Source organism: Oncorhynchus masou, chromosome 16, assembly GCF_036934945.1.
Source record: "Oncorhynchus masou masou isolate Uvic2021 chromosome 16, UVic_Omas_1.1, whole genome shotgun sequence".
NCBI lineage: Eukaryota > Metazoa > Chordata > Actinopteri > Salmoniformes > Salmonidae > Oncorhynchus > Oncorhynchus masou.
The window spans coordinates 30,563,320-30,579,538 of NC_088227.1; the positions used below are offsets into that span (position 1 = coordinate 30,563,320).

Sequence of the window (16,219 nt, forward strand, 5' to 3'; positions counted from 1 at the left end):
AATACTTTAATATTCTAGAGCAACACTGGTGACCTGTCTATCATATCACTACAGTTACATAAACATGAGAAGAATACTTTAATATTCTAGAGCAACACTGGTGACATTCCACTAAAAGATGGCTGTGCCAGTTACAGAAATAGAATTCACAGAATAGGATCCAGTAGATTGTCCCTTTTATTAAAATACCTGTCAGGGTCGTTGTGCATTCTACCTGCCACTCCTCTGCCTGGCTTCATCCTTATTCTTCATTGATAATTTTACGATGGTTTAGCTAGGTGGCGAATACAGAAAGGTCAAGGGTAAAAAACACTGTTTCTTCCCCTTGATCTTTCTGTGTTAGCCACCTAGCTATTTGACTGTATGTGTATGGAGGTGTTTTCCCCTCAATTTAAGCCAGTTAGCCCCGCGGCTCATTTTTTTGTGTGGAGTAAATACAATTTAAGCTGTCAGGAAGATGTATGGGCTTTTTAATGTTAGATTCCTGTCCCCTTGAATAGATGTGCAACTTCAGCTTAACCGCAGAACTGTGTTACAGCTACCGGCAATGATTTATGGAACGCAGCAACTCATGGAAGGAATAGATTTTAATCCACTCGATTAAATTTGATTTGAAGTATTAACAAATCATTCCCAAAACGAAAACATTGGTTAAGAACTGAAGGGCCAGCCAGGTCTCCTATACACTGAGGCAAACTGAAATAGAGGCGATTCATGGAGATAAAAGAAAGGAGAGCCATTTTTCAGACTTACTGTTGTGAGGTGGTCCTTAACTATAAACACAGCTGTTTCTCAATCCATGACAAGAAAAGGAAGGAGGAGGACAGCAAATAAGAGACAGTGGAAAGATAAGAGGAAAGAAGAGGAAAGGAGAGAAGAAGAGAAGAGATGAAAGGAAGAGAAGAGAGCAGAGGAGAGAAAAAAAAAGATAGGAGAGGAATTGGGAGAGGAGAGGAGATGAGAGAACGAAAGCAAGAGGGACATTTTTGTCCTTTATGGAAAGTTTCACACATCATCTTGCTAGTGTGTAATGGATATTACTCTTCTTCTATATACTCTTTGTTGTAGTCCAAGGGTTGTTTGACCAAGGCCCTCTTTACAGTGGTTTGTTATGAAGTTATACTGTGAATGAGCATGACTGTAGCAAGACAAGACACTTCTGCAACTTCCCCTCATGATGAAGGACAAGAGCCCTGAACCTACGCTGCCTATTGGCTACTTCCTATACAGTACACACTCAATGTACTCTTTCTACAGATAGAGGAGACACTGCAGTAACCAAATAAGCCTCTTTTGTTAATAATACTGCTGTTGGCTAAATCAGAGTCACAAAGTGATTATTGGTAAGTCTTAAACAAATCTACTTTGAAACTAAAGTATACACATCACACACATGGTTATGGTCTTAAAACAAAGAAGACAGCTGAGACATCATAACGTTTAAATGTATTACATTTCGAATTTTCCTCCCAATATTACACTTTCTATACATCACAGAAGACTGAAATATAACAGAATCGTTTGACATAAACACCAGATGATTATTAATTATGGAATTATGATTTTATTTTTAATAATATTCTACCCTTCAGGCCACTAGAGGGCGACTTAGTCAATTGACTGCAGGACAGGATTAAACAGTCCACCCAGAGACAGGAAAACAATATTTTGTGCTGCAACTGCCGGGATCACCACAATATTTGGACAGCCCCTTTCTAAAGGAACCACTTCTAGGTGAGTCACTGTGGGTGTGTCTGTTTGCAGGTGCTGCCGGCCAATAGCAGAAGCTTGAAAATTGGTGTCTTTCTGCTTGTGTATTGAGAAATCCAACAGTCAACCATGATGTATTTGCTATAACGAGGACAGACACAAATCAATTCTAACGGTACAATAACTGTTGCAGCCTTGTAGCAGTCCCACTCATTCAAACACATTGACTTGAGAGGTTGAATAGTTTGAAGCATACAGCAGGGTTCTCCAACTGGCGGCCTGCAGGTCCCCCCCACCACAAGTTTTCTGAGCAAAGTAACAATAATAATACAATAAATGTAATGTCATTGTTGGACATAAAGTAAAAACATCAGGAAATCAGTGCCAAGTGATTTTAATTTACGATATCTGTTCCAAAGTATTCCGACACATAATAATAGAAGATAATAACAATATTGGTCAATTTGCAGTCTACAAATGATTTGTTATTATGTTACGGCGCCCCGACCATCTGCTCAAGAAGTAAATCAGCTCACGGCTGAATCTAGTTGATGATCCCTGGCATACTGTATGCCTACAGTTTGGAGTAAAAGATTAAGGAGATGTTGCTATAGGCTCTTTTATATTTCCAAGCATATCGATGAGACTGAATCCCATGTCCAAACAGTGTAGTTCCATAGTGCAGCAGAGAAATTAAAGGCTCCACAGAGGGGAATCAACCATTCTGGTTTAGAGAATAGTTTTATGCTTTAGCCGCAGGCCTGGAAACAGATGCTGCTGATTTTTCTGACAGTTCTATTCTTTTATTCTCTAGTGAGCACTCCCAAGCCGAATCTCTCTCCTCCCTTCTTCTCTTTCCTCTCCCAATTTCTCCCTTTCTCTCTCCTGTTTCCCCTCCTCTATCGCTCTCTCCTCTGATTCTCCCTCTTTCCACATTTCTCTCTCTCTACCATTTTTTGAGGCCTTGCTTATGAAAATATTTCATTTGACTGATATTTTACCTGCAGCCTCTGAGTCACACAGCCTTAGTCTAAATGAATGTGCCAGTCATATCTTCAGTTATATCTTCCCCCCTCTACCCTCTCCACGACACAACCACCCACACCCACTTCATGCCAGGCAGTGCCATTACAAATATATTTTCATTTCTACTTTGTGTAGTAATTGTGTTTTACGACTGAACTTGACAGTAAGTATTGTCACAGCATGCTTAAACATTATTTGGTCTGATTGTCCAGGTGCAGTAGCAGTTACTGAACAACAAGTTATGACTGGCCCATCAAAGATATTGCGTTCACTATAGGGTGCAGACATTTGAGGTGCCTACTGAATATATTATAAACTGGAAATTGCGTCATACTGTGTCAACTGTGGGCGCTAAAGAGCTCCCAGGCAAGCTGTGAAGACTTAAAACGATCCTCCATTTCTCCATTGTTCCCACACAAATGGTTCAATTAACGAAAGAGGATGAGAGATAGAGTAATTGTAACAGTTAGGACTAGGCTAGAGTATATGAGTGTACTCTCTGCTTGTACGCTTGTAGGTACACTTCTAAGTAATGCCTTCTTCAAACGTGAACTTTACAGAGTCAGTAGACACATTATTCAACCTCAATTCTCTTGAACACTATTATATACTCCAAAGCATCTGCCAGGGTGACTAGATGTGTCTGACGGGGAGACTAGATGTTTACTAGATGTGCCTGCTAGGGAGACTAGATGTTTACTAGATGTGTCTGCCAGGGAGCCTAGATGTTTACTAGATTTGTCTGACAGGGAGACTAGGTCTCTACTGGATGTGTCTGCCAGGGAGACTAGGTTTCTACTAGATGTGTCTGCCAGGTAGACTAGATGTCTACTAGATGGGTTTGCCAGTGCATCTTGTTTCAAATCCACCATGTTGACTGTGATACGGAGAGCTCATTATCAGCCACACACACACTAGGGTCCGGCTAACACACACACACACACACACACACACACACACACACACACACACACACACACACACACACACACACACACACACACACACACACACACACACACACACACACACACACACACACACACACACACACACACACACACACACACAGAGACAGTGACTTCATCTTGGCAGGCTTCCATGTCCACTGGTCCGCTACTGTATTACAAAGCAAAGCGTTTAATGGCAAGGCTCAAGGTGCCAATAGGCCAGAACAACCCGACCGTTCATAAACCCCATAACCTACAATCCCTGGCCACCGTTGCTCTCCAAGATTCATATCAATCACGTTGAAAGGGTCTGGTCTTGGTGAGGGGCCATCTCTTAAAGACTGTGATGGCGTGTTCACGGCTCAAACCTGCCAACCGGAATAATCACTGTGAATTCCAGAAACACTGCTTGAATCTCGAGGACGGAAATAACTTTGGGATCAGATCCCTGTGTCCTTCATTTGAAATGTTTTCTCTTTCTCTCTCTCTTTTCTTCTGTCTTTCACTCTGTTTTTCTCTCTCATTCTATCTGTGTAGCATTACAGGCTATTACGGTGCTTCAATTTCCAGCTTGTCTCCTGCATCGAGAGAGGCAAGGAAAAGCGAGGAGAGGAGAGAAGAGGACAGAAGAGGAAAAGAGAAGAGAGAAGAGTACAGAAAAGGAAAAGAGAAGAGGACAGAAGATGAAAAAAGAAGTGAAGAGAGGAGAGAAGAGGAAAGAAGAGACGAGAGGAGAGGAAAGAAGAGGAAAAGAAAAGAGAGGAGAGAAGTGAGTAGAGGAAAGTGGACAGAAGATGAAAAGAGAGGAGAGGACAGGAGAAGAGAAGAGAGGAGAAAAGACAAGAGGAGTGAACAGAAGAGGAAAAGAGAAGAGGAGAGAAAAAGAGGAGGAGAAAAGAAGAGAGGAGAGAAGAGAAGAGGACAGAAGAGGAGAAAAGAGGAGAGAAAAGAACAGAAGAGAAGAGAGGAGAGAAGAGGATAGAAGAGTACAAGAGGAAAGAGAAGAAAGTAGAGTAGAGGACAGAAGAGGAGAGAAGAGGAGAAATTAAAAAGACGACAAAGTAAGAGGAAGAGATAACAAATTGGTGAGTGTGTCTATAATCCCATCACTCTGAGCTTCTGAATGGATGAGTTTAACAGCAGCATTGTAAACTGCAGGGCATGTCTCAGCCCAGTCTCTGAACGCAGTGACACAGACAGGAGAGGAATGAGTCACACAACTAGCTTACCAGTGACCCCCTCACCTGTGCTAGAGGGATATAGACAGGTCACACAGCAGTGCTGAATATACTCACAGTCAGATTTAGTGAGGGTTTGATCATGCCAGGGAGACAGAATGCTCACACACTTTTGGCTGGTATTCTGACCAGGTACTGCAGTTTCTGCCAGGGCAGACATGATATTTAATTATTTCAGGACAAAAGGATTGTGTAATAGAGAGTCTTTGCTACACTGTCAATGTGTGTGGGACAGGTAGGGGGCCACCTACACATTAAGTCCGGTTCCGGGTTGGAGCGAGCGGTCGCATCTACACTTCGGTCCGCAGGTAGTATAACTTTTCATTACATTTCATTATAGTACAACGGTTTGATTTGTCTAATCTTAGCAATTTCTTCTTAGCTAGCTACATAGCCGTCTTTGTATCAAAGATAATTGCGTAATTATCGTATTTCGTCGTCCTAACGTAGTCTACACTGCTTTCTGCCCAGCAGCTAGCTAACGTCCACTAGCACAGCAGCTAGCTAACGTCCACTAGCACTGTAGAAACTATTACACTCAACGACTCGATTAGTGTAGTGTTAGCTAGCTACATAGTTGTCTTTGCTGTCTTCGTATCCAAGCTAATTGTGTAGTTTAGAGTGTGTAGACTTAGAGTGATTATCTTAATTTACCGAGGTTAGCTAGCCAGCTATTTGTCGTCCTTAACGTAGGAGTCACTGCTAGCTAGCTAGCCAACAGCTAGCCAACGTCTTCCGAATTGAACTTCAACAACCCGGTCAACATTCCGCCTTGCTCCACAGGTAGTATCACATTTTCATTTCACTTCATTACAGTACAACGGTTTGATTTGTTTGATCGTAGCTAGCTAGCTACATAGCCGTCTTTGTATCTAAGACAATTGTGTAGTCTGGAGCGATTTTCTAGGTTAGCTAGCCAGCTATTGTCGTTCTTTTAACGTAACGTTACGTAATCAACACTGCTAGCTAGCCAGCTAGCCCCCGAATAGCAGCACTGTAGAAACTATTACACTCGATGGAACGACTTGATTAGTGTAGTGTCAACAACGTAGCCACTGCCAGCTAGCCTACTCCAGCAGTACTGTATCATTTCAATCATTTTAGTCAATAAGATTCTTGCTACGTAAGCTTAACGTTCTGAACATTCGATAAGTGTAGTCCACTTGTCATTCCAATCTCCTTTGCATTAGCGTAGCCTCTTCTGTAGCCTGTCAACTATGTGTCTATCTATCCCTGTTCTCTCCTCTCTGCACAGACCATACAAACGCTCCACACCGCGTGGCCGCGGCCACCCTAATCTGGTGGTCCCAGCGCGCACGACCCACGTGGAGTTCCAGGTCTCCGGTAGCCTCTGGAACTGCCGATCTGCGGCCAACAAGGCAGAGTTCATCTCAGCCTATGCCTCCCTCCAGTCCCTCGACTTCTTGGCACTGACGGAAACATGGATCACCACAGACAACACTGCTACTCCTACTGCTCTCTCTTCGTCCGCCCACGTGTTCTCGCACACCCCGAGAGCTTCTGGTCAGCGGGGTGGTGGCACCGGGATCCTCATCTCTCCCAAGTGGTCATTCTCTCTTTCTCCCCTTACCCATCTGTCTATCGCCTCCTTTGAATTCCATGCTGTCACAGTTACCAGCCCTTTCAAGCTTAACATCCTTATCATTTATCGCCCTCCAGGTTCCCTCGGAGAGTTCATCAATGAGCTTGATGCCTTGATAAGCTCCTTTCCTGAGGACGGCTCACCTCTCACAGTCCTGGGCGACTTTAACCTCCCCACGTCTACCTTTGACTCATTCCTCTCTGCCTCCTTCTTTCCACTCCTCTCCTCTTTTGACCTCACCCTCTCACCTTCCCCCCCTACTCACAAGGCAGGCAATACGCTCGACCTCATTTTTACTAGATGCTGTTCTTCCACTAACCTCATTGCAACTCCCCTCCAAGTCTCCGACCACTACCTTGTATCCTTTTCCCTCTCGCTCTCATCCAACACTTCCCACACTGCCCCTACTCGGATGGTATCGCGCCGTCCCAACCTTCTCTCTCTCTCCCCCGCTACTCTCTCCTCTTCCATCCAATCATCTCTTCCCTCTGCTCATACCTTCTCCAACCTATCTCCTGATTCTGCCTCCTCAACCCTCCTCTCTTCCCTTTCTGCATCCTTTGACTCTCTATGTCCCCTATCCTCCAGGCCGGCTCGGTCCTCCCCTCCCGCTCCGTGGCTCGACGACTCATTGCGAGCTCACAGAACAGTGCTCCGGGCAGCCGAGCGGAAATGGAGGAAAACTCGCCTCCCTGCGGACCTGGCATCCTTTCACTCCCTCCTCTCTACATTTTCCTCCTCTGTCTCTGCTGCTAAAGCCACTTTCTTCCACTCTAAATTCCAAGCATCTGCCTCTAACCCTAGGAAGCTCTTTGCCACCTTCTCCTCCCTCCTGAATCCTCCTCCCTCCTGAATCCTCCTCCCCCTCCCCCCCTCCTCCCTCTCTGCAGATGACTTCGTCAACCATTTTGAAAAGAAGGTCGACGACATCCGATCCTCGTTTGCTAAGTCAAACGACACCGCTGGTTCTGCTCACTCTGCCCTACCCTGTGCTCTGACCTCTTTCTCCCCTCTCTCTCCAGATGAAATCTCGCTTCTTGTGACGGCCGGCCGCCCAACAACCTGCCCGCTTGACCCTATCCCCTCCTCTCTTCTCCAGACCATTTCCGGAGACCTTCTCCCTTACCTCACCTCGCTCATCAACTCATCCCTGACCGCTGGCTACGTCCCTTCCGTCTTCAAGAGAGCGAGAGTTGCACCCCTTCTGAAAAAACCTACACTCGATCCCTCTGATGTCAACAACTACAGACCAGTATCCCTTCTTTCTTTTCTCTCCAAAACTCTTGAACGTGCCGTCCTTGGCCAGCTCTCCCGCTATCTCTCTCAGAATGACCTTCTTGATCCAAATCAGTCAGGTTTCAAGACTAGTCATTCAACTGAGACTGCTCTTCTCTGTATCACGGAGGCGCTCCGCACTGCTAAAGCTAACTCTCTCTCCTCTGCTCTCATCCTTCTAGACCTATCGGCTGCCTTCGACACTGTGAACCATCAGATCCTCCTCTCCACCCTCTCCGAGTTGGGCATCTCCGGTGCGGCCCACGCTTGGATTGCGTCCTACCTGACAGGTCGCTCCTACCAGGTGGCGTGGCGAGAATCTGTCTCCTCGCCACGCGCTGTCACCACTGGTGTCCCCCAGGGCTCTGTTCTAGGCCCTCTCCTATTCTCGCTATACACCAAGTCACTTGGCTCTGTCATAACCTCACATGGTCTCTCCTATCATTGCTATGCAGACGACACACAATTAATCTTCTCCTTTCCCCCTTCTGATGACCAGGTGGCGAATCGCATCTCTGCATGTCTGGCAGACATATCAGTGTGGATGACGGATCACCACCTCAAGCTGAACCTCGGCAAGACGGAGCTGCTCTTCCTCCCGGGGAAGGACTGCCCGTTCCATGATCTCGCCATCACGGTTGACAACTCCATTGTTTCCTCCTCCCAGAGCGCTAAGAACCTTGGCGTGATCCTGGACAACACCCTGTCGTTCTCAACTAACATCAAGGCGGTGGCCCGTTCCTGTAGGTTCATGCTCTACAACATCCGCAGAGTACGCCCCTGCCTCACACAGGAAGCGGCGCAGGTCCTAATCCAGGCACTTGTCATCTCCCGTCTGGATTACTGCAACTCGCTGTTGGCTGGGCTCCCTGCCTGTGCCATTAAACCCCTACAACTCATCCAGAACGCCGCAGCCCGTCTGGTGTTCAACCTTCCCAAGTTCTCTCACGTCACCCCGCTCCTCCGCTCTCTCCACTGGCTTCCAGTTGAAGCTCGCATCCGCTACAAGACCATGGTGCTTGCCTACGGAGCTGTGAGGGGAACGGCACCGCAGTACCTCCAGGCTCTGATCAGGCCCTACACCCAAACAAGGGCACTGCGTTCATCCACCTCTGGCCTGCTCGCCTCCCTACCACTGAGGAAGTACAGTTCCCGCTCAGCCCAGTCAAAACTGTTCGCTGCTCTGGCCCCCCAATGGAGGAACAAACTCCCTCACGACGCCAGGACAGCGGAGTCAATCACCACCTTCCGGAGACACCTGAAACCCCACCTCTTCAAGGAATACCTAGGATAGGATAAAGCAATCCTTCTCACCCCCCTTAAATGATTTAGATGCACTATTGTAAAGTGGCTGTTCCACTGATGTCAGAAGGTGAATTCACCAATTTGTAAGTCGCTCTGGATAAGAGCGTCTGCTAAATGACTTAAATGTAATGTAAATGTAAAGTCTGTTTTGGAGGGGCTGTTGGGAAGCAAAGACTGAATTTGGATCAGCAAACAGCTGCTGACTTTGTCACAACAGTAGAATCCCTGAGTGTGTCTGTGGGAGATTGGTGACACAGCCATTCTTCATACCACAGCCAGCTTGGGACACTAAGCAGTTTTCACTAACAAACTCAGCAAACCTGCTATCCTATGCTGTTCGCCCGCAAAGGAGGAATTGCTCATCCTGCCATTCTGTCAGACCTAAAAAGCTATGTAAGCCTACATCATCATCACAGAACCCAATGATGAGTTAACTTAATGGTCTACAGGAAATTGATCTAATGTTGCTCCATAGTCATTATGTTACTTTCCTGCAAACTCAAAAACACTATGAAACATATGGGCTAATTATATTTCCTATCAACTAGTGAACCTCAGGTGGTATAATAACACTGTAATTAACACTAACATAATGACATCTTTTTTAATCAGATTCTTGTGCATGTCTCCTCGCTGATGACATGATGTGATGCACTAGGGCAGGGATCATTAACTAGATTCAGCCGCGGGCAAATTTGTTCTTGAGCGCATGGTCGGGAGTCCAGAACATAATTACACCTCATTTGTAGATTGCAAATTGACCGCAAGAAGCCCGAACAGATATAATTTTACTAAAACATAATCATTTGAAACCTCCCTTACAATGGTATATGATCACATGTCTCTATTATGTGTGAGAATACTTGGGAACAGATTTCCTAAATTAAAATCACTTGGCGCTGATTCCCTGATTCCCTGATGTTTTAACAGTCTTTTATGTCCAACAATGACAATTCAACCCCATATAATATATATTATTATTTTTTGCTCTGAAAACCTGTGGTTGGGGGCCTCCCGAGTGGAGCAACAGTCTAAGGCACGCTTGAGGCATCACTACAGACCCTGGTTTGATCCCGGGCTGTGTCGCAGCCGGCCGCGACTGGGAGACCCATGAGGCGATGCACAATTGGCCCAGAGTCATCTGGATTAGGGGAGGGTTTGGCCGACCAGGATGGCCTTGCCCCATCTCGCTCTAGCAACCCCTTGTGGCGGGCCGGGTGCATGCACGCTGACACAGTTGCCAGTTGTACGGTGTTTCCTCCAACACATTGGTGCGGCTGGCTTCTGGGTTAAGTGGGAAGTGTGTCAAGAAGCAGTGCGGCTTGGCAGGGTTGTGTTTCGGAGGACCCATGGCTCTCAACCTTTGCCTCTCCCGAGTCTGTACGGGAGTTGCAGCAATGGGACAAGACTGTAACTACTAATTTGATATCACAAAATTGGGGAGAAAAAAAGGGGGGGGGGGGGGGAAATAAAACCACCTGTGGCCCAAATTCGGCCAGCGTGCCACCAGTTGGGGAACCCTGCACTAGGTACATCATATGTAATTACATCACTCAGTTTCTATATTTATTCATTTGGAGAATGCTATACAGTATGAGAGTGATAATGACAGTAGAATGGTAATTACAAATTTTTTCCGATGCTAGTCTCACAGTCACGTGAGACATCCCTAGCATACAGACTATCCACTGGTTTGCTAGCATGTGGGCGTGTAGTAGTGGGAGCTGGTGCCGTCCCTGGCCCATTTCCAGGCCTACACTACTGTAATTAGCAATTAGTATAGTCACATGCACACGCATGTACGCACACAGACAGACACATACACACAAACACGCACGCACACACACACCAGGGAAAGGAGCTGCTCAGAGCTGCAGAGGCAGCCTCTCACAGCTCTAATGAGCTGCAGTAAAACTGAATAATTCAAAACTGCAGAAGTCGGGCAGCAGCTCATCTCAGGGTGCAGCACGCAGGCAGGCACACGGTGTGTCTGACAGCTAACAGCACAGTCAGTGTCAGAGTGCTTCTCAATCACAGGTCCTATAGCCTAGCTTAGCTAAAAGATATCTGCTATAACTATATAACTATATAACTATAGCCTGAGCATCACTTAACCAGTAGTCATTCAGATACATACAGCATTTACTTACACTGTCTTGTCATTCTGACAAAGCTTGCAGATGTAATCTTGAATTTACTGGCAGATGTTATGATGCTTTGTGTCTTATGCTTTCTGGGTTAGCATGATAGCCAAGCTAGCTCCGGTATCTCACTGTCAATAATGGGTTTGCTGTGGGTTAGTTAGCATAGCCAAGCTAGCTCCTGAAAAAGTCTACATGATGTGACTCTAATGATGATTTGAAAAACGTCGCTTGAAAGGCATGAGCTCTGCTTTGTTATTTTGTGCAGACTGTACACACTTCGTCAGTCTCTCATTCACAATTTGAGAAGTACTTGATAACGCCTCAAATTTCCTGGCGGCATCATCTTTGTGTGGCCATAATGCACCATCTTCCTGGGTGCTGCCTGCTTGGGGACGCAAGTGAGCATCCTTATCCAATTCCGAGGTGGTTATTGGAGATATTGGAAGAACTGTCCATATTTATCAACCAACAAGATGAGTAGACCTAACGAACAGCAAAAGCACTAGACTTTTTTATTTAACTAGGCAATTCAGTTAAGAACAAATTCATATTTATAATGACGGCCTACCGGGGTGGGTGAACTGCTTTGTTGAGGGGTAGAACGACAGATTTTTACCAGCTATGGGATTCGATCCAGCAACAGGCCCAACACTCTAACCACTAGGCTACCTGCCACCTATGTCAATCTAATATCCCTTATAGTACAAAAGTTGACCTATTCTGTGCGAGAAAAATAAATATTCCGCAACTGTTGTGGGATACGATAGATCACAAATTAATTATACACATTATAAGTGCAGCAATGTGCACACGGCAGTAGGCTAAAAGCGCAAATCTTCCATTAGCGGGAAAACACCATTATGACCACAAATGCGATTATGCATGTATTTTAAATAAAGGTACATTTAAATCTTCCCCAAACTTGAAACTCACGTGCTGTTTATGTACGCCAGTTAGGCTCTACACCCGCTGTAAAGCAGAATCATGTGCTTCATTTTAACAAGTTATTTGGCCACTTTAGTTGTGATACAAACCTTATCAGAACATATGTCTATGTGACTATGATTCGAAAAAGTCACAAAAAAAGGCATTGTTTCTTGCCTTAAGCTGGGCATCATTCACAGGTGATAATATATAATTCACAAGTGACAGGCTAATATTGTCACGGATCAGACTATTCTTGATTTAATCTTGTCTTTACAGATAGTAAATTATACATGTGAGAAATTTGTTTGAACTTAGAGTGGACTATTATCATGCACCTGTCTCGAAACAGGGGAAAATACATGTTATCTCTACACTTAATAGAGACAATTTTCCTGTGGTTCATTTTCCAGCCAGCCAGTTATGCTATACTCCGGTTGTAAAGATTAGCATTGTGCTAAATATTAGTAAAGTTTAGAAATAAATAGGGTAGGCCTAGCCTATAGAAAGCTGATGGGATCCTCCTTTTTAAGAGGCATACACTCTGTTTTCTCACACAATTGCATAGCCTATAGAAATGTTGCGCAACGTGAGCTTATGTTTGATTAGATTTTCGATTACATTTGCGTTGATGTCAAAGTGATTAGAGGGACAATAGAGTGCTGAGTACCAGGCAGCAAGTTTGCTAGGCTACTAATGACTATCAGCAGCATCAGAGCTTAATTACTGTGACTAAATGGTCACGTGGAATTTGACTGCCTCCATGACCACCGGTGTGGCGGTAATATGGTCACCGCAACAGCCCTAATAATATATGCCTGATGTTATTACATCCACAATCAAAAAGAACAACTAGATATACAGTAGGGTTCCCAAAATATCTAGGTTTTCCAGAAATCCCGGTTGGAAGATTCCCAGAATCAGGAGGGAATGAGCAGGAAAACAGGAATCCTCAACAAGGATTTCTGGAAAACTTGGGAATTTTCTGAAATTTATCAGAATTGTGAAACCTTAGACATACAGTACATAGACTGATCCAATGGTCTACTCACCACTGTAGGTGATGATCCTGATCGTGGAGTCCCCCTCTCCGAAGCGTGTGATTGGGGTGAGGCGCACCTCATAGGCCTCTGGCTTGATAAGCTCTGTCAGGTTGTGTGTGATCAGCTCTCCCTTGGTGATGGTTCCTTCCACAGTGATCTCCTGCTCCCACCACCGCTGTTGTCCCATCTGGACAGGAGGACACATTACAACAGAGTTAGAATTCGTGAAACTAACACACGCATGAATTCAGGGGCATGCAGGCACGGACACACACGGACACACACACGGGAAGTAAATAACACTATAATAAGACTCCCACATTTCGGTGTTTCAAACTAGTGTTGCCTTTGTGAATGGAGAAGAAGAGTAAGTCCTGATTGAATAATTGAATAGGAATGAGACTCATGTCATGAATGTAGTTTAGAAACCTTTACAAGACACGACAGGGGGCATGACCAGTAGTGATGCTAACCAATCTATAGTAGATTCTCAACACTTGCCTTTCCCTTCTCATCCTGATCAACATCCTTTCACCAAACATGGTCATCTTTGAAGTGTCCCTCTAATCACAGTCCACAACGTTTCTCTATACACCACACCACACAGACCGGGCACGTGCCTTAAAAGAGACTCCAACTGTAAAGAGAATTTTACATCACATCTTTTTGTGTTGCTCTCCCGTGAACCTGCCTTCAGGTGATGATCTAATCTGAATCGCCATCATGCGGCTCCTACTAGTCAGACAATGGCAACGTGACTTTGAACCAGTATGGAATACAAAGAAGCAAAGAGATGGGATCCTGCATTCAATAGGAAGGTATTTAACATTAGAGAGAACAAGAGTGTGAGAGCGGGAGAGAGAGATATACGTATAAACAGTGGGAGAACAAGTATTTGATAAACTGCAGATTTTGCAGGTTTTCCTACTTACAAAGCATGTCGAGGTCTGTAATTTTTATCATAGGTACACTTCAACTGTGAGAGACGGAATCTAAAACAAAAATCCAGAAAATCACATTGCATGATTTTTAAGTAATTCATTTGCATTTTATTGCATGACATAAGTAAGCCTAAACTCTTTAACATCATCCCCAATATTTGGAACCAAGGGCTGATCACCCCGATCCACAAAAGTGTAGACAAATCTGACCTCTATAACTACTGTGGGATATGCGTCAACAGCAATCTTGGGAATATCCTCTGCATTATCATTAACAGCAGACTCGTACATTTCCTCAGTGAAAACAAAGTACTGAGCAAATGTCGAATTGGCTTTTTACCAAATTATTGTACGACAGACCATGTATTCACCCTGCACACTCTAATTGACAAACAAACAAACCAAAACAAAGGCAAACACTTATCATGCTTTGTTGATTTAAAAAAAGCTTTTGACTCAATTTGGCATGTCAGGTCTGCTATACAAATTGATAGAAACCTTCAGAAAACAAACAACATTATAAAATCCATGTACACAAACAACAAGTGTGCAGTTAAAATTGTCACAAACAAACATTTCTTTCCACGGGGCTGTGGGGTGAAACAGGGATGCAGCTTAAGCCCCACCCTCTGCAACATATATATCAACTAATTGGCAAGGGCACTAGAACAGTCTGCAGCATCCGGCTTCACCCTACTAGAATCTGAAGTCAGATGTCTACTGTTTGCTGATGATCTGGTGCTTCTGTCCCCATCCAAGGAGGGCCTACAGCAGGACCTAGATATTCTGCACAGATTCTGTCAGACCTGGGCCCTGAGAGTAAATCGCAGTAAAACAAAAATAATGGTGTTCCAAAAAAGGTCCAGTTGCCAGGACCACAAATACAAATTCCATCTAAATACCGCTGCCCTAGAGCACACAAAAAATGACACATACCTCAGCTTAAACATCCACATGTAACTTCCACAAAGCAGTGAACGATCTGAGAGACAAGGGAAGAAGGGCCTTCTATGCCATCAAAAGGAACATAAAGTTTGACATACCAATTATGATCTGGCTTAAAATACTTGAATCAGTTTTAGAACCCATTGCCCTTTATGGTTGTGAGGTCTGGGGTCCGCTCACCAACCAAGAAATCACAAAATGCGACAAACACCAAATTGAGACTGCATGCAGAATTCTGCAAAAATATCCTGTGTACAACGTAAAACACCAAATAATGCATGCAGAGCAGAATTAGTCTGATACCCACGATTTACCAAAATCCAGAAAAGAGCTGTTAAATTCTACAACCACCCAAAAGGAAGCAATTCTCAAACCTCCCATAACAAAGCTATCGCCTACAGAGAGGTGAACCTAAGCAAGCTGGTCCTGGGGCTCTGTTCACAAACACACATATACCCCACAGAGCCCCAGGACAGCAACAGCAACACAATTAGATCCAACTAAATCATGAGAAAACAAAAAGATAATTACTTGACACATTGGAAAGAATTTACCAAAAAACAAAGAAAACTGGAATGCGTTTTGGCCCGAAAAACAGAGAGTACACAGTGGCAGAATACCTGACCACTGTGACTGACCTGAAAGAGAGACGGGAAGAGAGAGAGTGATATAAAGACAAGGAGAGAGAGGGAGAGAGAGAGAGAGAGAGAGAGAGAGAGACTCATAGGATTTCATGTTACACAATACATGTATGTTTTGTTCGATAAAGTTCATATTTATATCCAAAAATCTCAGTTTACATTGGCACGTTATGTTCAGTAATGTTGTGCCTCGAAAACCTCCGTAGAATTTGCAGAGAGCCACATCAATTAACAGAAATACTCATCATAAACGTTGATAATCAGATACAAGTGTTATGCACAGAATTAAAGATAGACTTCTCCTTAATGTCAGATTTCAAAAACACTTTATCGAAAAAGCACACCATGCAATAATCTGAGTACAGCTCTCAGACACAAAAACAAGCCATACAGATACCCGCCAAGTTGTGGAGTCAGTAAAAGTCAGAAATAGCGTTATACATATTCACTTACCTTTGATGATCCTCATCAGAA

At 44.4% G+C, this 16,219-nt stretch overlaps 1 protein-coding gene across 1 annotated transcript in view; it reads right to left on the bottom strand.

The window, feature by feature from the left end:
• Positions 1–16,219, bottom strand: part of LOC135557303 (MAM domain-containing glycosylphosphatidylinositol anchor protein 2-like) — a 69,227-nt gene that overhangs the window by 17,717 nt on the left and 35,291 nt on the right. The window contains exon 4 of the mRNA XM_064990488.1: positions 13,228–13,405. Within this exon, the coding sequence (XP_064846560.1) occupies positions 13,228–13,405 (178 nt within the window). The remainder of the gene's footprint in view (positions 1–13,227; positions 13,406–16,219) is intronic.